This window comes from Kogia breviceps, chromosome 19 (genome assembly GCF_026419965.1).
Source record: "Kogia breviceps isolate mKogBre1 chromosome 19, mKogBre1 haplotype 1, whole genome shotgun sequence".
NCBI lineage: Eukaryota > Metazoa > Chordata > Mammalia > Artiodactyla > Physeteridae > Kogia > Kogia breviceps.
In genome coordinates, this window is record NC_081328.1 from 6,141,452 (window position 1) to 6,163,763 (window position 22,312).

At 41.0% G+C, this 22,312-nt stretch overlaps 2 protein-coding genes across 7 annotated transcripts in view; one reads left to right on the forward strand and one right to left on the reverse strand.

The window, feature by feature from the left end:
- The window catches only part of ADPRM (ADP-ribose/CDP-alcohol diphosphatase, manganese dependent), a 372,105-nt gene that overhangs the window by 340,286 nt on the left and 9,507 nt on the right, over positions 1 to 22,312 (reverse strand). The window contains exon 4 of one of the 6 annotated variants that reach the window (XM_059048176.2): positions 20,519 to 20,859. The exons of 4 other annotated variants lie outside the window; for them this stretch is intronic. In XM_059048176.2, the coding sequence (XP_058904159.1) occupies positions 20,549 to 20,859 (311 nt within the window). In that variant the 3' untranslated portion in view covers positions 20,519 to 20,548. Of the gene's footprint in view, positions 1 to 20,518; positions 20,860 to 22,312 lie in introns of those variants that run through there. One more of the 6 variants, XM_067022036.1, reaches the window with a different exon arrangement.
- On the forward strand, positions 1,758 to 20,519 carry TMEM220 (transmembrane protein 220). Its single transcript, XM_059048185.2, is given in 7 exon segments — positions 1,758 to 1,979; positions 1,982 to 2,125; positions 2,745 to 2,774; positions 6,779 to 6,839; positions 8,721 to 8,844; positions 10,154 to 10,213; positions 16,574 to 20,519. Coding segments are annotated over 7 exon segments (777 nt in total). The 3' UTR covers positions 16,710 to 20,519.

Here is a 22,312-nt window from a genome sequence, read left to right on the forward strand (position 1 = left end):
AGCTCACCCTCAGAAAAGCCTCCTCCTGGCAGCTCCAGCTTACATGCTACCAGTAGTTCAACACCCTCAGCAAAAAGAAAGCTTCTCTTTAATGGCCCAGCTGGGGTTACCGGATTCAGCAAATATTTAGGACACACTTATACTAAAACATTACTCCTTGTTGATCTGAAGTTCAAACGTAACTAGGCTTCCTGTATTTTATCTGGCAACCCTCCCCCCAGCACAGGACTGAATCTGGGCAACCTGCATCACATACCATCCCAGACCCAACTGCTGTGGTCAGGGGGATGGGCTACGCCAACCGGCAGGCCACGGTCACCTGCCCACATCTGGAAAGGTGCCAGCACGCCAGCCCTCCTGGTATACATGCCCCGACAGTGGGAGCAGGGTCCTTCCCCAGTAACTGGGATGCTGCTCCTATAAGAAGGGGAATGAACCCTGCGCCGGCAAAAACAACACGTGGTCCACACAGAGACCACGAATGCCCCAGACAACACTGAAATATATAAACTGCGGGGTAGTTTGCACAGCACACAACAGTTTGCAAGGCATCTTCATACCACTCTCTCCTTGCCATCCGCACCTCCGTTTGGTTGGCAATGATCACTTCCTGTATTGCTCTGCTAGGACTGCCATAACAAAGTACTACAGACTGGGGGACTGAAGCCACAAACAGCTATTTTCTGACCAGAATTCTGGAGGCTGGGAGGGCAAGACCAGGGTGTTGGCAGGGTTGGTGTCTCCTGAGGCCTCTCTCCTTGGCTTGCAGACGGTGGTCTTCTCGCTGTGTCCTCACGTGGTCTTTCCTCTGTATAACGTCTGTGTGTAAATCTCTTCTTGGACACCAGTCATAATTAGATAAGGGCCCACCCATATGACCTCATTTTAACTTAATTATCTCTTTAAAGACCCCATTTCCAAACTTTCCCGGAGAGCGTACAGCAAGTCCCTTTCATGGTCCCTGCACCAAGCACGGGGCCAGGCATCCAGCAGACAACGTTCTTGAAATAAGCATTATTTGAAAGGAATGAAACAGAGAGAGAGAGAAAAAAAAAAATTCCTAAAGAGTTTTAGGAGATTTAGCGAAAAGGAGAGGAGCACAGGAGAACAGGCTCGTGATTTGAAGTGATAAAGACTCTTTAGAACAGCAAAAATGATGAGGCCTATGGATGTGTAAATGAGCCCCGGGAAGAACTAATCAGAAGGGTAAATTACAAAACAGAAAAAGACCATAAAACAAGCGAGGAGAGAAAAGTGAATATTTCAAGTGTTTTTGGTTCATAAGAAATTCATGAGCAACGCGTGTGGAGAATTTGTTGGTGGGAAAGAATTGTAAATATGTATAATATGTAAATACCTCTGATAATAAAAACCCCTGAAGATAAACGAGGCTGTCTTAAGAAAAGCTGTGAGCTGTATGAGATGCTAATGTAACTGTCGTCACTCTAAGAAATTACCATAATGCTTACAGGGCTTTGAAAGTTTCTGAGCTTTGTAAAGAAATGCATAAACACTAACCAGAAAGCGCGCACGCGTACGCGTACACACACACACACACACACACACACACACACACACACACACACACACACACACACACACACACACACACACACACACACACACACGCCTCTATTTTTCTCTTTCCTTCTTTCCCCCCTCCCTCCCTCTCCTTTAATTTCCTCTAATTTTTTTTAAAAGTGAAAAAGGCAGCTTTAGTAAAAACTGACATTGGAGTTGCACCTCTCTGGGTTCAAATGCGACTTCCTGCCCCCAAGGACGAGCTGTGCGATGCTGAACCAGCCTCCCAGGCGCTCTGTGACTCACTCTCCGAGTCTGAGAAATGGGCAGATACCTCCGCCTCTCTACGTTTGAGGAGCGAATGGGGGACCACAGGAAGGCCCGACCGGCGCCCCTCCCACCCGGGCGCGCGCCGTTCAGTGGCCCCGGGACCGGACGACCGAAGGCCTTCCGGGGAGCGGGCCGGGCCGGGCGGAAGGAGGGGCCGCGGCGGGGAGCGCGCCGCCCGACCATGGGGCCTGCGGCCGGGCGCGGGGCGCCGGGCCTGTGGCGCGCCTGCAACTGGCTCATGGGCGCCTTCTTCGCGCTGGCGGCCTTCGTGCAGGTCAGCGCCCCGGGCCGGGCGGCGGGCGGCGGGACGCCGGGCTCCGAGCTCCGCCCCAGGCCTCGGGCGGTGGAGGCCGAGCGGCCGGCGGGGTCGAGGAGCCGGCCCCTGTACGGGGAGGGCTGTTGCTCTCATGCTAGAAGGAACTGGTTCGGCGCGTCCTCCCTTTTCAGGGACCTGAGCAGAAGCGGCCCCAGCGCCTTTTAAAAAAGGCAGCCTGGGGGCGAGGCTGAGCTCAGGGCCTAGGAGAGGAAGCAGAGCAAAACCCCTTTGCAGCTAATTATCCTTCCAAGCTTTGGGGCCCCTTTGCGATAGCTCTCCTCATTCCTTGAGACCGGAGGGCCCTTAAGATACCCATTCTGGGCTTGGCTTGCCCTTTGCGGACCCCCTGGTGCCCTTCTTTACAAATAGGTAGGTGTGGCTGTGTGTTCAAACCAGGTGCTGGGTTCAGCCAGAAGCCCCTTCCCCGTCACCATCGGCTACACTATGCCTTACTCCTCCTTGTATCCTCGGTCCCTGCTGCAGCGTTTAGAAAATGACTGAAATGAATAAAGAGCAGACCAAATGCTGGAATGGAACCTGATGCCATGTCGCTAATGCTGATGTTTTGGCATTCCAGGTAAATGATCCAGATGCAGAAGTGTGGATGGTGAGTAGGAGCTGCCTTCCCACATCTGAAAGAATTGTGGAACTGCGTGAAACACGCAGGTTTATCTATTTGCCCTCCTCCCTGCTTCGTCGACTTAAAAACTGAGAAATCCAATCCTTAGTAAGTGCTTTTTCCTGAAATATTAGGAGGAGAAGGATCAGGTTGAGAAGTCAGCATTTTCCAGAGATACAGGTGCCTTTCAGCAGTGTCCCCTTTGAATAAAATGGGCCAACTGAGGACACTTTTCTCAAGACACAGAGTAGACCTCTCAAGGTTAAGTGAACCAATCCTCATGAATTTCTACCCAGAAACTCCAACAAACATTTGATGAGAAAATGGCAGGCTTAAGGTATATGGTTCTGCTAATTCAGTGAGTTACATTCATAAATACTAATTAAAGCCCATAAAACCTACAGTATACATCGAACCAATGCTCTGATTGAACCATTTAGAGGAGGGGGAGTTCATTCCACACGTTTGTGGACATATCTAAATTTCGGTTCTTTCAATACAGATATACAATACTGTACAGTATCACCGATGAGATGATTTTAGGCTTTGGAATAATGTTGACTGTGTACAGAGAAACAAGCGAAAGCATCTGGAATTATAATATTATATAATGTAATATGTATATATATATATGGTTATAAATATAACCACATTCTAATATTCTTACTGTCTAGATTCACATGCCCCTGCCTCTTCCTCAGCACTATGATCCATATTATCCTTAGTTCCAAATGTTATTTCTCCTGCAGTTCCAAATATCCAGCTTAATGCTGAATTTCCAAACGACTGCTAGATCTGTCCACCTGTACGTCACAGTGGCTCCTCAGATACACACAAGGTCCTACCCAGCATCTTTCCCTCCAATGCCCACTCTTCCTTCTGACTCACCATTTCTGTTATCAGCAGTCATTCTGAGTCATCGGTGCTCAAAACCTCAGCCATCTCTAACATCTCTGTTTCTTACCACTGTCTTTGAGATCCCCTCAGAAAACAAAGCAATTCAACAAAAAACAATGTAGGTCTAATTGCTTCTCTGTATGGTATCTGCACATTTTATCCTTCACCTTATGCTTGGATGATGTAATATGAATAACAATAAACACCAGGCCCCCAAAGACATCCTCCCTCACCCCCAGCTTAGCCCTCCATTCCTCCCACATGGACCCTTGTGGGTCCTTCCTAACTCTTCGAGATGCCTCTAGTATCTTCCATTCCTATAATACTCCCCATATATTGCTTCCTGCTTCAAAAACTTTTGTCATTTTCCCAAGATGTCTAAGTTGAAACTCCCAACTTGGCATTCCAGGCCCACCACGATACGGCCCTAACCCACCTTCCCAACTTGGTCTGGGAAGCCCAGTCCACTTCTTGCCTTGCCCCGAGAAGTCCTGTATGTCAGACTCTACTCAAGCTTCCAGATCTATCTCAAATGCTATCTCACCTGCAAAATCTCTCTGCCTCTTTCCCGTAAGTTCCAACCATCTTTCCTTTGAACCTTTACTGTACCACTAACTCATTCTGCTTTGCATTAGAGTTGGCTCTGTATATGACAGCTCCCAGGGGTCAGAGGCCAGTTCCCTCTTCTTGGTGGTCCTTAGGCAACCTAGCATAGAACCTTTCTATGGCAGTTCTTCCCATATTGATTCTTGAGTGAATAAAAGAATGAAGGCACAGATGAATCAATTCTATGTTAGTGGGCGTTGGGGGCTTGTACTGTACCTGACTGATTTCCATGTTCCCTACCACATCTTGCTTATGGAGGATACTTGTATCAGGATGCATACGGGAGCAAATAATAGCAAATCTGACTAGCATCAGGTTATAAAAATACAGACCATCTCACAAGAAGTCTAGAGGCAGGTGCTTAATGGTCAACAGTGTCATCAAGGACCTGGGCTTTCTGTCTTGCTTCTCTGCCAATCCTCAATGGGTGGGTGATATATCCTCTCATGTTTACAAAATGGCTGCTGCAGCTCCAAACATCTCATGCCCAGACAAGAGCATCCCAAGTAGGAAAAAACAAGGCAGGAGGCAAAACCAGTTTTCCTCCTGTGCTTTTCTCCCTTTCATCAGGGAGGAAATGTTTCCCAAGAAGCCCCTAACATGGCTTATGGTCTGGGACCCATTCTGCTTGGTGAGCACTCATACATATTGGTTAAGTGCTTTGAGGATCAGCCTTGCCCCCAGAAGACTTTTCCTTCCATTTCATTGCTGGAACACGATCACCCCTCACTGCTAAGGAGGCTGAGGAAACAAACTGGCTTTTTCAGTTTTTATAATGGCAGGGCACAGGGGAGAGCAGCGTTAGGAATGACTGTTGTGGGACTCAGTGACTATGTGTTCAATTAAACTAAATATAGTAAATAAATGTTATGATACCCTTTAGTTTAAAAGAATCCACCACCAAAAAGATGAAAGACCATTGTAAGTAAGTTCTACTGAGTTCATCATTGAGTGTTTATACTGTACATTGTTTTTTACTTGTGTATTAAAAACAATTATTTTCAGTCTCTCTGCCTGTAAAAAAAATCCTTATCTCATTCAAGACAGAGAAAAGCATTTAAATAAGGATTAACATGGCACAGCTACCAGGGGAAACCATTACTTAGTTTAAAGGTTTGTTTTGTTCATGTGTTTAAAACACACTGAAATAAGACTTCAGAACCCCTTAATCTATTAATCACAGATACCTGATACATTTGAATGCACATTTAAAAATCTCTGCCAAACATGTCTTATGGAGAGAGCACAATTAAATACTGCATGATGTGTATGTGTTTAACTTCTTTCTGTCTGTCTCTGTTTCTCTCTCCCTCAGTAGCTAAGTCATGTAGTTCTTCACTAGGGGGAAACTAACCCCTTACTGCTCTAAAAGTGGCCCTTGGAACAAGAGCCCCAGTATCCCCTGGGTGCTTGTTAGAAAAGCAGAATCTAGGGCCCTACGCCAGACCTCTGGAATCAGATCTGCATTTTAGTAAGATCTCCAGGTAATTCATATGCACACTGAAGTTTGGTCTAACCCTCGGCACAGTGACTGTCCTTGCAAATGCCGATACTGGCTGATATCTAGTCATCATTCGGGATGGAGTAGGAAGGATGAACACGGTCTGTAATCCAGATGCTTTCTCTCCCCAGGGTCGAGACAGACATGTTTACATAGTGACAGCCAATCACTTAAAATGTTCAGCTTTGACAACTTCCTTATAAACTAAAGGTTTCTAACTAAGCATCACAGTTGATGTTAAGCAGCTACATTTCTGGGGAGGCCCCATGCTTCTTATAAACCTACCACCCCCTACTTGCCCTCTGCCCACACCACACAAGCAACAGGTTTTTCCAGAATCTGCCTGCTTGCCGTGAATGAGGCTTGAAAATAGGGCCTCTTCAGGGCCAGCCTTCCCAACTCCAAACCAACTTACAACAGATCCCAAAATGAAGAGCCTGATCTTATGGGGCACATCTGATCCGTCCGTACACTGTTAGTAAACTTTACGTGGTCTCACTCGCAGAGATGGAAGATGGGGCTGGATGGTCCATGGAGCTATAGACCCAGCAGGGCCATGATGGCTAATTATGGCTGCTCCTGCCCTGCTTTTCTAAGAGCATTTTTTGAAAAGTAGGGAAAGGCCATTTAGGCATGGATGTTGCTTGGGAGAGATTAGGAGGTCACTGTGTCTTGAGAGCAAAACTCTGCTCAGTGCTAGAGCTTGAAGATGAAGAAGTCTTTCCTGGAATAGCCTACAGTCTAGGAGGAAGGCAGATACAATTACAGCCTGACATGGTAAATGCCATAAAGCAGAGGTCACCACTTCCTCAGCTGCTACTGAAAGCCAGAGGTAAGTCACGGAGTGTGGTGGCCACTGCTGTTATCTTTCTTTATTCCCTACACACCTCTGAACATCTCCTATACTGGGCATCCTTCTTTTTTTTTCCCTCTTCTCTTTTTGGGCATCCTTCATAACCCATATAATTTCCTCTTTTTCTGCTCACAGGTTGTGTATACAATTCCTGCCGGTCTGACCCTGCTTGTTGGACTTAACCCTCTTGTCACAGGTATGAACCTTGGATTCTGAATGGACATACGGCAGATCTGATTTCCTTTCAATGACGAGAGTCTATCTGCCAACGCCCAGGAGAAAACTGGAGCTCTCCATGTCTTTCTTCTCCCTTCTGATCATAAGAGGAGGCGAATTCTAATCTAGATCGTCCTCACCCATCTTCAGGAAAACTTGATAAGGACGTGCCATGCTAAGACAGTCTTTATCAGTGTGGAACCCAGGATCTCATACTGATGTGGTACAGCAGTTATGCCGTTTAGCCCGAGAGAGAAGGGCTTCAGTCACCGCATTGATGTCTCAAGCCACCAAGCTAATGGGAGGTGGGGTAACAATCACATTGCTAACCTTGTCTCCATACTTGGTGGTGATCACTGTCTATTATGTATTTACTCTTTACAGTTCTTCTCCTGGTACGACTCCCGTTAGTCATTTTCTGATTCTGAATTCATTCAGTGCCTATGTATCTGAACTGCTACTTTTGTAGAGAAACTGTCTATAATGTCTATAACAAATCTTTAGATTTTTTACTGATACATGTTGCTCTCCCTTATCTCCTTATGTACCATCACGGTAACTCCAGCAATTTCTTGCACACTTTTATTTATGTTTCCTCCATCTAGGCTGTAAGCCCCTTGAAAGGATCATGTCTAACCCATCTGTGCCCTAGTCTAGCTTAAACATGGCCAGGAATATGGCAGGTACCTAATGTTTGTTGAGTCAGTGAGTGGCTCTAACACAGAGGCTTTATCGTATATTTGTTTTGTAACCTGCTCCCTGGATTCCTTACTTGTACATCCCAGGTGAGTATATACATAAAAAATTCACTTAAAATAGCGGTTTGTATTGCCCACAGGCCACCTACCTCAACTAGGGGCAAAACGTAGCTGCTTCACCTTTTATGGCCCTAAAAACTCAGTAAACCTTAGTTGGACAGTTTCATTCCGTGAAACAGTGTCTTAGAGCAGAAAAAAAAATTTTTTGACGTTGTCTACTAACATTCTCTTATTAATGGGGAATATTAGTCCGGCAGATAATTTGTCACTTTCTTTAAATCAGCTTCTACTAGTGGGGCTTGAAAATTCTCAGGGCCTCAGAATAAAGACTAATGATTCCCACCTGGGTGGGGAAAACTCCCATCCCCCAGATGCCCGGGCCCCTTGTACAAGGCCCCTAGATCTCTGTTTACATCTTCAAGGTGTATCAGTTAGGACTCCATTAGTTGCAAGCAAGGAAGAAACTCAACTCAAATGGCCTATAAGATGAAGGGAGATGTACTGGGATCCTTTACTGAAAAGGCTGGGATGGTGCTGGCTTCAGGCACTGGTGGCGGCTCAGAACTTAAATTTGTCTGCAGTCTTAGTTCCACATCTGCTGCACTTCAGCCCTGGGCTCCACGTGGTAGCCCTGCCACACAAAGGTCACAGCTTCACCATGCTGGGTCCAACAGAATCTAGAAGCCACTTCCCTGATAGCTCCACAAAAGCTCAGAATAGAATGGAGTTGTTAGCCCTGATTCGTTATCTGTTCATCCTGAGACAAATCACTGTCACTGAGGGGATGGAATACACTGATTGACCTCGCTAAGGTCCAGTTGTCTGGGACACATAGACCAGGAGTGTGGGAAGGGTGGACCCCAGAAAATATAAGGGTCGTCATCATAGGAAGGGGAGATGCTAGACAATGAAAGTAATAAATGTCCACTTAAGTTTGTAAATACTGTTTTAACCTTTTGATTTGAGGGCAAATCAAAACAAAAAAACCCCAGCCTTTTCTGAATGCTTTACTCGAAGGCAGATTATGGCAAAGGAATACAAAGAGATCATTTTTCTCTGGGATGTGATTCCACGATTAACAGCACCAGGATATCTGTTTTTAGGTAACTTTATTTGGAAGAGTGTCTCTGCAATACACATATTCTTCTGTACCATGTGGGCTGTTGGCTTGGCATACAACCTCTTGCTTCATACAAAACAGAACATCTTACATGAGGAAGAAGGCAGGTGAGCAGTGATTTCTTTGCTTTTTGGAAGGGGTGGGGGAAGAACTGAGAAATGGGTTCCTTTACGACACCTTATCTATGCATGATGATGATTTACTTCCAACACCATAAGGAGCAGGGAAGATATTATCTCCTTTAGAAGCTGAAGAAACTGAGGAAATGATAGAGCCAGGATTCAAAGCCAGCACTGCCTACCAAACCTGTGATCACTACTACATGTTGCACTGTATTATCGTCGGGCAGTTGGACCCTGACCCCCTTGTAACAAGCAAGGATCGTGTACAGTAATATTCAGTCCAGTCTAATGAGGTGAAAACTCCATCAGCCTTCGGATTCAGTCCTGGTTCAAGCCAGAATCTTATTTATAAGTGTGACCAGCCCCCTCAGAGGTCAACCTCTGCCAGCCTGGCCCTTATATATCTCATGTCCTCTCCTTTTGTCACCACCATTGGCTCTTGTTTTATCACCTCCTCCTTTGCTTCCTCCCACCCTTGACTCCCTGGTCTCACAAATAGCCCCCCTCCTTTCCTTTCTATCCCACTGGTAACATCTGCTAACACCGAAATTGAGAGACCTGTAGCTTAAGTCCCACTGGTGGGGTGCTGCTACGTTATAGGCCCTAATCTTTGGAAAACTAGATCAGGTTGGGTCAGTTGATGGGAATATAGACCAAATGGTTTCAATCACCTCCACCAACCTGAAGCCCATGAGGTGCAGTGAAATCAAAGTGGGGGCTTCCGGTGGTATTTGGCCAAATACTACTATTCCACACTATGTAAAAGATACCACCTTTTAACACATATTTCTAGAAGCATATACCCACCCCCAAATCATCAGACTCCTACTGCAAGTCATTCCACTCCAGGAAGACGTGGCCCCATCTCTTGCAGTCTGTGCTTAAACTACTGATTTGAGCTCAACCAGCCTAACAGTGACCCCTCTAAAACAATGTGAAAAGAGTGCCTGGTAAATCTGGGGTTGTCTTCTTGGTTGAGGTATTCCTCCCCGTGACATGAAGTTAAGTGATTTATATATGTTTTTGTTTGTTTTTTGTTGTTGTTTCTCTGCTCACCTATAAATTGGGGAACAGTCATGAAGTTCATATCTGCCTCGTAAGATGAAATTTATTTTCATATAGGGCTTTAAAAGGTCTGAAAAAAGTAATTTATGAGTCATGGTTAGACTTGAAAATATTTTGTAGATGCTATATATCTTGGAGGAAGTCATCAGATAATCAGCAGAATCACGTGTCAGGGAGAAAATGACACTTTGCAGCCACTTCAAAATATGAAATCTGTGCTATTTTATAGGGAGCTCTTTGGTCTGGTGATTATCACAGCATGGCTGAGCCTGTGCCACAGCTCATCAAAGTAAGTTTTCAACTCAACTGTTAAAATCAGATGCGTTTAAGGCTGGTCAGACCAAGGAGGTAAGTGAGAATATTGACACAACTGTAAACAGGAATCTTTTGAGAGAACTCTTTCCTTTTCGCAAGGGAAGCTAACAAGAGTCGGTTCAGTGTCTCATGATCATTCATACTTTTATGAATACCACAGTTTCCTGTGTCGTCGCCACAGGTAGTTGCCAGTCTATTCTCCAGAGAGAAGGAAAGTGTCTCAAAAGGATGCTTGGATATTTAGGGAAAAACGAATAGCAAACAAAATATAAAACTGTGGGTACATGTAAGTGAATATTAACTTCATAAACCAATAATGGAAAAATAAAAAATACATGACAACTGTAGCATATAAGTTGGAAGGGGATAAATGGAGCCAAAGTGTTCTAAGGTCCTTGAATTATCTGGGAAGGGTAAAAGTATCAATTTATATTAGATTTTGATAAGTTAAGGATTCATGTGGTAATCCTTAGGGTAACCACTGAAAGAAAAGGAGTACAGAAAGCAGGAAAGGAGAAGAGAAAAAGAACAGATGGGGAAAATAAGCAGATGTTAAGACAGAATTAAACTCAAATATATGAGAAACTACATTAAATGTAATTGTTCCAAATATTCCAATAAAGATTTTCAAAATGGATAAAAGATTAAAAACTAAACACTGCTTACAAAAGAGAACACAAATATACAGAAACAGAAACACTGGACGTCAAAAGATAGAAAAAACATACTATACAAACACCAACAAAATGGAAGCCAGTATAGAGACTTTAATTTTAAAAAGTAGATTTTAAGGTCAGCATTAGAAAAAAGGAGGACTTTTTGGTAATTAAAAAAAATTCTGCTTTTTTATTTTGAAATATTCAAACACATTAGAGAGACTAATATAATGAATCAGATGTACTCATCACCCAGCTCCAACAACTATCATTATATATCCAATCTTGTATCATCTATCACTGTCCTGATTATTCTGAAATAAATCTCAAATATCATATTGTTTTATGTTTTATATATTTCAGTATGTATCTCTAAAAGATAAGCACTTAAAAAATAACCACTCTACCATCATCACACACAAAAAATAAAACAGTAATTCCTCAGTATTATGAGTTTTCCAGCCCATGTTCATATTTTCACAATTGGATTATATAAATGCTTGTTCCTCTGTGCTTCATGTCTCCTATAAATTGGTGGTAAGATCTAGAAGCTTGGCCAGATTCTGGTCGCCGTCTTCTCCTCCTCCTCCTCCTCCTCCTCCTTCTTCTTCTCATCATCATCATCATCACTAAGCAAGAATACTTCATGGGTGGTGTTGTGTACTTCCATCATAATGTGCCTAACACCTAGCTGTTTCTCTGTAATGTTAATATAAAATCTTTGATGATCACTGCCTAAGTCCACTAATTCATCTGAGTTGCAAAATGGTCATAATCTAATTATACCATTCCTTGATTATTATCTGGAAAACTTCCACTTATCAATTCTTGGACTACTCAGACACAGATCATAAGAGGAAAAGGGGTTGACTCTCTTAATTTACCAGTTTTCAGAATAATGAATTTTTCTTGCCTGGGCACCTTCCAAAAGTGACCAATGAGTTTTGTTTATTTAATAATACCATTATAAAGTCACGGATTTCAACGTATTTGATGTTTTCCAGTCCATGGCAGTTGCTTAAACTGTCTCATCTTTGACCAGGGGCATTTGTTCAGGTTGGCACCAGAACTCTGTTTTGACACGACCCTAGTAAACTTTGTTTGCTTCCTTGCTTTCTGGTATGACAAAATGTTCCAAGCTAAGATTGTACATTTTATGCCCCAGACCTGGAATCAACCATTTTCCCAAAAAGCCCTCATTACTTTCAGTAGGTAACAATGGTATTTAGAGGTCACATCCTGGGCACAAATAGTGCGCTCACTGCTACTGGGTTGAGTTGGGTTCTTTCAGTGGGCAGAACTCGGAAAATTCACATATATGTGCATACGTATGTATATGCATTTATGTGTGTCATAAATATATATGCATACGTGTGTGTATTATATAAAGATATATATATTTTTTACATATATAGTTAAAGATAAAGTCCCTTATGAGTTCATATTGATCCTAGAATTCAAATTCAGGAACACAAGTTTTCATCTGACCTTATCAGCAATCTTAAATCTGTATTTACTTTTAATCATGTCAAAAAAATCTCTAGTCTCAGTGACCTCAACATAACTCATCTGACTCATCCCACAATACAAACACTATCTCAGAATAACAATTACTGAAAATAGGTATTTTGTGTTGCTGTTTCTAGGGAACATCTCTCTAAGGGATGTATATTCAAATTACTTGGAATAGTTACTCTGTGTGCTAATCCCACCAAGTAAATAGTTAAGTTCATTTATTTCATTTTACTTTCAATTTCTAGGGATACTTTATTAAAAATATATTAATTTTTTAAATAATTATATAAAACATCTACGTGGTTCCAAAGTCAAATCTACAAGACAGAGTACATTGAAGGAACTCTAACTTCTCTATCCCCCAACCCTATGTCCTCCCTTTCTCTATAGGTGAAACTTTTTTCAACTTTATGGTTTATCCCTCCATGGTTTCTTAATGGAGCAAATATGTACATTCATTGGTATTCCTGCTTGTCTTAGATAAGTGGTAGCATATTATACACAACTGTATTCTTGATTTCCCCTTACTGCATCCTGGAGATCACCCTGTGGTATACAAAGACTTTCCTTATTCTGCTGATAGGTCCAAAGTATATTCATCCGGTCCTCTACTGTTCAGGTTGTATCCAATCTTTTGTGATTCAAAATAGTGCCAGGGCTTCCCTGGTGGCGCAGTGGTGGAGAGTCCGCCTGCTGATGCAGGGGACGCGGGTTTGTGCCCCGGTCCGGGAGGATCCCATGTGCCGCGGAGCGGCTGGGCCCGTGAGCCATGGCCACTGCGCCTGCGCGTCCGGAGCCTGTGCTCCACGACAGGAGAGGCCACAACGATGAGAGGCCCGCATACCGCAAAAAAAAAAAAAAAAGTGCCAACAAAGTGTATTGTCAAATTTTTGAATTTTTACTAATTGGATAGTTGAGAAATGGGTAGTTTTCATTTGTATTTCTCTTATTAGGAGCAAAGGTAAGCATATTTTCATACGATTAAGAGCCATTTGCATTTTTTTCCTATAAATATTGGTTCTTCTCTGAGAGTATAGGTTTAACCAATTTCTAAGGTTGTTGGTCTTCTCTACTTTTAGAAGCTCTTTACATACTAGGGATGTTAACCCTCTGCCTGTGGTATAAGCTGAAAAATTTATTTTGCAGTTTCTTATTGTCCTTTTACTTTGCTTTTGCAAAGTACACTTTGCCATGAAAAAAATATACATATTTTTTAATGTGACCAAATTTATCGGTCCATTTCCTTATTGCTTCTGGATCCGGAGTCATAGTTAGGAAAACTTTCCTTCCTCTCAGGTTGTAAGTAACTTATCTAAGTTTCCTTCTAATACATGTATGGTTTCATTTTTACATTTAAATCTTTGACCGATTTAGAGTTCATCGTAGTGTAACAGCAAAAAGAACAGATCCAATATTATCTTCTTCCTTTTTGGCTCTCTGGTGATCTCAACACCACTTATTAAAAAGCATACATAACTAATAACATAGCCTCAAAACAGATAAAATGGACAGAACAAAAAACTAAAAAATTTACAATCATTTTGGGAGACTTTAATACACTTCTTTCAGTTACTAATAGAACAAGAAGATTTTTAAAAATCAATAAAGATATAGAAAATGTGAGCTACACGATAAGAAACTTGACCTAAAGGACATATACAGAATACCAGCACCAAGAATGGCAGAATTCACATTTTTTTCAAGTAAACGTTGAATATTTTTGCAAAAAGACTTCATGTTGAGCCATGAAGTAAGTTCCAACAAACTTCAAAGAACTGAAATCTTATGGAGTATGTTCTTTGACCACAGTGCAATGAAGCCAGAAATCATTAACAAAAATAACAATTAGACAACCACTGTATGTTTGGAAATTAGGAAATATATTTCCAAATAACATTTGGAACACATCACAATGAAAATTAGAAAATATTTTGAACTGAATGATAAGGAGATGACTACATATTAAAATTTGCGGGATGTGGCTAAAAAGCATGCTTAGAGGGAAATTTATAGCATTAAATACATACATTAAAACAAAACAAAAACTAAGCAGGCTGAAAGTCAATGAGCTAAGCTTCGAAAAAGTTAGGAACACTCCAGTTCAAGAAGTTAGTAAAAGAACAGTAAATTAAGCCCAAAGAAACAAGAAAATAAAATATAAAAGCAGAAATCAATGAAATGAAAAAATCAACATTAAAAAATAAAGGAGTAAGAGGGCCAAATATTCATTCTCTGAAATGATTAATAACACTGATAAACCCTGGCAAGACTAAAAAGAGAAAAATAATTAGACTGAGAGCAAGGAAGGGAAGGCACAAATAACTAATCTCAGGGATGAAGAAGTTATTACCCATGTAACAGATACTGCAAAAATCATAAGAGGATATATGAACAACTTTTTCCCAATAAATCTGAAAACGTAGATGAAATGGACAAATTCCTTGAAAGATACAATTTACCAGAACTGACACAAGAAGAAATACTCAGAATGGTCTCATAACTATTAAAGAAATTAAGTATATAATATAAACTTTTCCTAAAAGAAAACTCTAGACCAAATGGCGTAACTGCAGAATTCTACCTAACATTTAAGGAAGGAATAATGCCAACCTTCAACAAACTCTTCCAGAGAACAGAAAAAGAAGAAACATTTTCCAGTTGATTTTATGAGGGCAGAAAAATCTGGACACCAAAAGTTGACAAGAACATTACCCACCCCCCCCACCAAAAAACGACAACAAAAAAAGAAATTACACAGCAATCTCACTCATGACCAAAGATGGAAAAACCCTAAACAAAACACTAGCAAAAAATAAAGAACAAAAACATTAGCAAATCAAGTCCTGCCATTCATGACCCAACCACCAAGTTGTGTTTATTCTAGGAATAGTTAGTTTAACATTTGAAAACCAACCAGTGTTTTTCACCACATTAACAGAATGAAAGAAGAAAATAAACTATCTTCTCAGTCTATACAAAAAGAGCATTTGATAAAATTCAACATCCATTCATGATAAAAGCTCATAAAAATTGATTTAGAAAGGAACTTACCCTGTTAAAGGGTATCTGTTCCACAGCATGATACTTAATGGTGAGCAGCTGAAAACTGTTCCTCTGAGATCAGGAATGAGAAGTAGCCACTGTTGCCACTTCTACTCAACACTGTTCTAGCTCTTGTCCTAGCCAGTACAGTAAGGCGAGAAAAAGAAATAAAAGCCCCCAAGGATTGGAAAGGCAAAATTAAATTTTCCTTATTCATAGATGACAAAATCACATATGTAGAAAATTTCTAAAACTCTAAAAGTTATTCAAATAAGTGAGTTTAGCATGATGGCTGGATACTAGGTCAATATACTAAAATCAACTGTATTTTTATCAGCAAGTAACAGAAAACGATGAAAACAAAAAGTTACCATTTATAGTATCAAAAAATCAACTCCCCAGGAATAAATCTAGTAGAGATATGCAAAATCTCTGCATACAAAACTATAAAAACTGTAAAACATTATGGGAGAAATGAAAGACCTCAATATTAAAATAAAGAACACCTAAATAACTATCTTATGGCAGTATAAGATAAACCCATACTGGCAAAATAAATGAATGAAACAAAATGGAATCTAGAAACAGATCCATATATATATATATGTACGTATATGGCCTTTACTTAGGACAATGGTGGCACTCCAGAATAGCAAAGGAAGGCAATCTTTTCAATAAATAGTGCTGGAGCAATTGAATATCCATATGGAAAAAAGTGAAACAACCCCTACACCTTAAAACTTTCATAAAAATCAATTCTAGGTGGATTATAGATCTAATGTGAAAAGCAAAACAATAAAACTTTTAGAGAAGATAATCTAGCATCCTTAAGACCTTGGGGAAGAAAAGTTTTCTTAAACAGGACACAAAAATCATTACATAAAGATCCATTTTAACATTGCTTTATCAATGACCTTCAACTGAGGTCACTGAAATGCAGAATTATATTTCTTATATAATTCTTATATGAAATATAAGAATTATATTTCAACTTAAAAAATTTAAAGACCGTACAAAAATGTAATGATGTGTTTTACTAAAATCAGTGTTCATATTCGTTACCAAAGCAATTCATAATTTTTATTGGATTTTTATTTATAATAATTTTTGTGTCTTTATAGGAATCCAGTTGGTGGAAGAATTCAGTTGGCTATTGCTATCATAGTTGCTCTTTTCCCATTTATCTCATGGGTCTATGTATATATAAACAAGGAGATGCGGTCGTCCTGGCCAACTCACTGCAAGACAGTAATTTAAATGAAGAATCCTGTTCTTAAAATGAGTTTTCAATTTTTTGTAAACATGATTGTAACATGCCAGTTTCCTAGGAATTTATTTCAGGTAATTTGAGTTAATACTAGAGATGATTTTTTTTTGATCCTAAGTTAGGCTGCCTACAATACAGGACTGGAAGGGACTAGTAAGAGAAGGAGTCTGACATTCTGTTGTGTCACAGTGTAGTAGAAAAGGCAAAACAAAAGTTAATATAAATTCTAACTCAGCTACGTCACTATCCATATGACTTGGGCAAATGCATACACCTCCCGTGGATAATTTTTTATCTATAAAATAGGGTTACTACCAGACCCCCTACTTATTTATATAGTTGCACGGTTTATAAGCGAGATAATATGCGAGCATTCAAAATATAAAGAGCTGACAAAGGGCTGCACCTGATAACATGGAGGGAAGCAGGGTTTGGATAATGGGAGAAGGAGTTCGAGAGAGGGCTGTACCCCTGAACTAACCTCGGCATATACTGAACTGGTGCAGTGCCGTGAATTAAACGAGGACTCCAGATGGACCAAGTGAACAAGCATGTCTTGGAAAGAAAGTTAGCTAGCATAAAGGAATGTGGGACCAAAAAGAAGGAGAGGGAGGATATTAATTACATTTTAAATGAAAAATAAGACCAAAATCTATACACGTATTTTTAATGCCAAAAGTAGCCCTGGAGAGAAGACCATTTCAGAGCTGTACAGTCTGGTGGCCACTAGTTGCATGTTGTACTGAGCACTTGAAATGTACACTGAAGTAGTTTGAATTTTTTCATTTTTATTTAAAAACATCAATTCAGTTATGAGAAAACTTATAAGTGTTTGGAACACTTGTTTTAAGTATCTTTGGAACAACCTGGATATGTGAATCTACTTCTTCAACTGCAAATTTTATATCTAAATATAGACCAAATATTTCCAATGAAAATTTAGTGTCCAAATGGACAGATTTTAAGTATAAAATACACACTAGATTTTACACTTAGTATAAAAAAGAATGTAAAATATTTTTATATTGATTACATGTTAAAATAATGTTAGATGTATTGGGGTAAATAAAATACGTAATTAAAATTAATTTTATCTGTTTACTTTTTAAAATGTGACTCCTAGAAATGTCAAATTACTTATGTGGCTCACATTATATTTCTGTTGGTCAGTGCTGTCTTAGAGCATCTGGATGGCAACTCTTTTACATATGCTAGCATCAGACTCCATAGTGAAGACAGTTTCATGAGATTTAGGAAATATTCGACTCAAAAAGTATTAGTAGAGCGAAAATGAGTCTGGTAGTTTGCCTATTTTTATAGCCTTTAATACGACATTAAGTATTGTACAAATATTTGTTAAAGGAGATAGGCATGTTTTTTGTTTTACATAATGGCCACTGGATAGTCAGAAATTCTCTATCAAGATTTAGAGGGTAAAGGAAAAAAAATCTAGTTGATATTAAAGCAATTGAAGTAAAATTTATTTTAAGGGTCAGTGAAATACAAATAAAGGATTTCAGTTTTCTGGTATATTTATGGTTTTTATACCTCCGTTGGTATAACTATTAGTCAGACATGAAGAAACAGATTTATTTCCAAATTCTATATAGGACCTACCCATCCTCCAAGTAATGCTTGATTCTGTGCTTAAAAGACTGTAATGTTTCAATTTTTTTTTAAAACTAATGTCCAAAATACACTTTCATCATATTTGCATCTCCCATATAACACTATGAATTCTGTGAATATACACAGTTCCTTTCCTATCTCCGGAAGCACGTAAAAGGCAGTAACTTGGTAAAGTACTGCCTTTTGAAGAGTATTACTGAAATTGCTTTTCAACTCTATTTTTCAATTGAATTTAAGTATTATTAGTAAGTTTAATAGTTCTATTGTCAAAATCTCTGTCTTCCCACCCTCACAATCTCTTTTCTCCCCATTATCATTCTCCTATATCATCCTCTCATTATCCACTGCCTGGAATTGACACAGATTTCCTCACACACTCCCCAGCTCAGACACCGGAGGGTCACTGCCTGACAAGTTTAGTTCTAACTCTGGCTCGTCACTCAGGGCTCTTCACCACGTAGCCCTAGCTTGTCCTCTCCCGCTTTACCGCCTGCCATCCCCCGGCGCCGTTTGCTGAATCCTCATAGCATTACTTGCAGTTCCTGAACTCAGCATATCCTATGAGGCTACGCTGTTCTGCCTACATGAAATGCACCCGCACACCTATTTAAACCAGTTTTCTTCCTTCTTCATGTCGTCCCTATTCCCTTCAAACAAAATTAAATCCCTCCTCCATGTTGCCACTGTCCTTTCTTCATACATTTGCACGCAGGGTTGTTTCTCTCTCTCACTTGTGGAAAGTCAGTGAAGGCAGGGAGCGTATTACAGTCACATCAGTAGGCTGAGTAATGACCCTCAAAGGTATCCAGGTCCCAATCCCCAGAACCTTTGAATGCTACCTTACATCACAAAGTAGACTTCCCAGATGTGATTAAGGATCTTGAGATGGGAAGATTATATCCTGGATTATCTGGGTGGGCCCTCAATGTAATTAACGTGTAAGAGGGAGGAACAGGGATATCTGACTACAGACAGAAGAGGAGAGAGACACCGTGACAACAACGCAGCAAGAGACTGGAAAAAGCTGCCTTGCTAGCTTTGCAGATGGAGGAAGGGGCCACGAGCCAAGACATGCAAGAGATGCAGCTCTAGAAGCTGGACAAGGCAAGGAAACCGATTCTGCCCCCGAAAGAGCATGGCCCTGATAACACCTTGATCTCAGCCCAGTGAAGACGATTTCAGACTTATGACCTCCAGAAGTGTAAGAGAACAAATATATGTTGTTTAAGCCACCAAGTTTGTGGTAATTTGTTACAGCAGCCAGTGGAGACTGAGGCGCCTCTGTAGCCCCACAATGCTTCGGTGCTCAGCAGACACACTTACGTTGACTAGGACTGTTTTTTTGTCTTCCTCTTTTTCAGGCCCTGAATCAAACTTTTTCTACACTTGAACAGTCCCCGTCTGCCACTGAGTAAGTAAGTGTTTCTGCAAATAAGTCTTAGAATATATGACAGCTCCGTTAAACATGCCCCGTTTGTCTATAAATGGAGTCAAGGGTAAATTCATTTACCTACAATAGTCTCATATAGCACCAGCTGGGGGCCCAAACAGACATGCTGGCAGGCACACAGCTGCACTGGCACTTGGTCCTGCTTTGGCTGAACTCACAAGAGGTTCACAAGGGAGACCACACGATCACCTGTGTGAATGGGGGTGCTATTCGTTCACCTGTGAAGTAACTGGTGATGTTTCTGGCTTACAGAACAGGAGTATAAACCTATAAAAGTACAAATATGATGGGTACTCTGAGCAAAAAACGTCTAAAGCTCAGTCACACAGCTGAGTACACGGAAAAAGTCGGCCTGAGCTTATTTTACTTCTTTTTATTATGAATTTTAACTTACGTAGCTAATACAGTGAATGAATACATTCTCCTTGTAAAAAGTTAAAAAACCTCAGGTAAGGCTTAATAGAGTCTGTTTGGAGGACTGTATCCCCCCCACCACCACCTCAGTCTCCTCCCTGGTTTATTCATGCTACTTTCATTCATTTCCTTTCCAATTTTCAACACGGGATATATTATCCAAAAATGACATTTCAGAATATCTTATGAGCTAACACACATTGAAGTCAGTTATGGCTATTTGTTATGCAAACAGAATACTAACTAATGAGACTCAGGATGTCGGGAGAGGAAGGCGGAACAAAACCACAAAGCCAAGTCAGTCTCTTTCTATAAAAGTAAACAAATAAAATCACACTAAAAATGGAAAGCTTTTTCCTTCTTGTAATTCAGAATTCTGTCTGGAACTCTGCCCCTCCCTTTCAGCATCATTTTGTCAGGACAGACATGCACTGTGCCAAAAGCCTGGCTGTCTGGGGCCGTTTCAATAACCCCTTCTATGTTGACGTGGTGCACACCAAAAGGATCCTCAGAGTAGCCACCATCGTGGGTGTGACCGGCGAAGAAACACACCACGCACTTGTGAGACCAAATGACTGCCAGGGCGTCTCTGTAATTCCAGGCCAGGCACACACTGTCAGAGGCCTCGGGATAAATGGGAAGATGGCCTGTTAGTTAAAGAGAAGAAGAGTTATGAGCCAATAAAGAAATACCTCTTTCACTAAAAAAAGGCTAAAAACTAGTACTCAGGGTAAAGAAAATGTGTATTGCTACTCATGTGGACCGAGACCAAGGAGAATCCACATACATGAAAAACTAGATAATCTAGAGCCACGTCTCTGGAGCGTAAAGAAGGGCGAGACAGTTTGCATCCAAGGGGAGAGAGGCTGCTGTATAGGCAGAAACCCTGAGATCTATGGCCTACAAAGTCTCGAGATGCACAAACACCACCACAGGAGACTGAGGGCATCCCGGGCAGGGCAGTCCGTAAAGGCGGCCAGAGATCAGGCAGATGCTGCACTGGAATCCAGTCTCACTGATTTCCCTAAGAGTACGAGTGTTATACACACAGAAAGAGCTACTCCCAAGTAAAAGAACAGTTTAGGGATGGGCCAGTGGATTATATGTATATGTCATTTATATAAACACTCAGTGTTTCCTAAAGAACTGACTTATGCTACCTGAAATACCTCCACGAGATCAAGGTGGCCAAAGCCATTTTACAGATGAGAAAACTAAGCTAAAGCAGGGAACATTCATACTAGCTTCCACTGGAGACACAGCCAAGAGAATTTCAAATTCTTGATCTCAAGGCACCTACGAGGCCACATCAACATGAGGCCACAGTTTCGCTCCAGCATACAGGTACAACAGCTCACTGGTCTGATTCTTCCCATTAAATAAATCACTTCCCTGTTTTCCCTATTACTGTTTATTTTTATCCTGAAATTGTATTCTGAAAATTTTATTCTGCTTAATATCTATTAGTTTATAATACAAGTAAAACAAGGGGAGGTAACAGAACACGCGCGCGCGCACACGCGCACACACACACTCCTCCCCCCGCCCCCCTCCAAGCTGTGATAAGGGCCGAGAGTCCCAGGAGGCTGCGTGACTTTGTCGACCCAGATGCCATGCCGGACTCATGGAACACAATTAGTCGCTCCCTTCTCTTTGAAATACTTGGCTTCCAGAACACCGCTGTCCCCCTAGTTTTCTCCCAACCTCGACAGCTTCTGATCCTCACCCTGCTGCCTCCTCACTTCCCTAGTGTCCGGTCAGGAGAGCCCGAATACTTGGTCCTCAGGCTTCACTGCTCCGTCCATACCTAATAGCTCGGTGATCTCTTAGTAATTTACAGTTTTAAATACTATCTGTATTCTTTCAACTTCCACGTTTATATATCTGGCCCAAATTTCTATTCTGAATTTCCGACTCATATGTCCCTACTGCTTACTCAACATCTCTCCTGGTGTCTAATAGGCATCTGAAACTTAATATTTTCAAACCTCAACTCCTGAACTCTTCACCCAAAACCCCTCCTATTGCAGTGTTCCATATCTCAGCTAATAGCAATTCTATCCTTCCAACTGCATGGCCAAAACTTGAGTAGGCCAAATA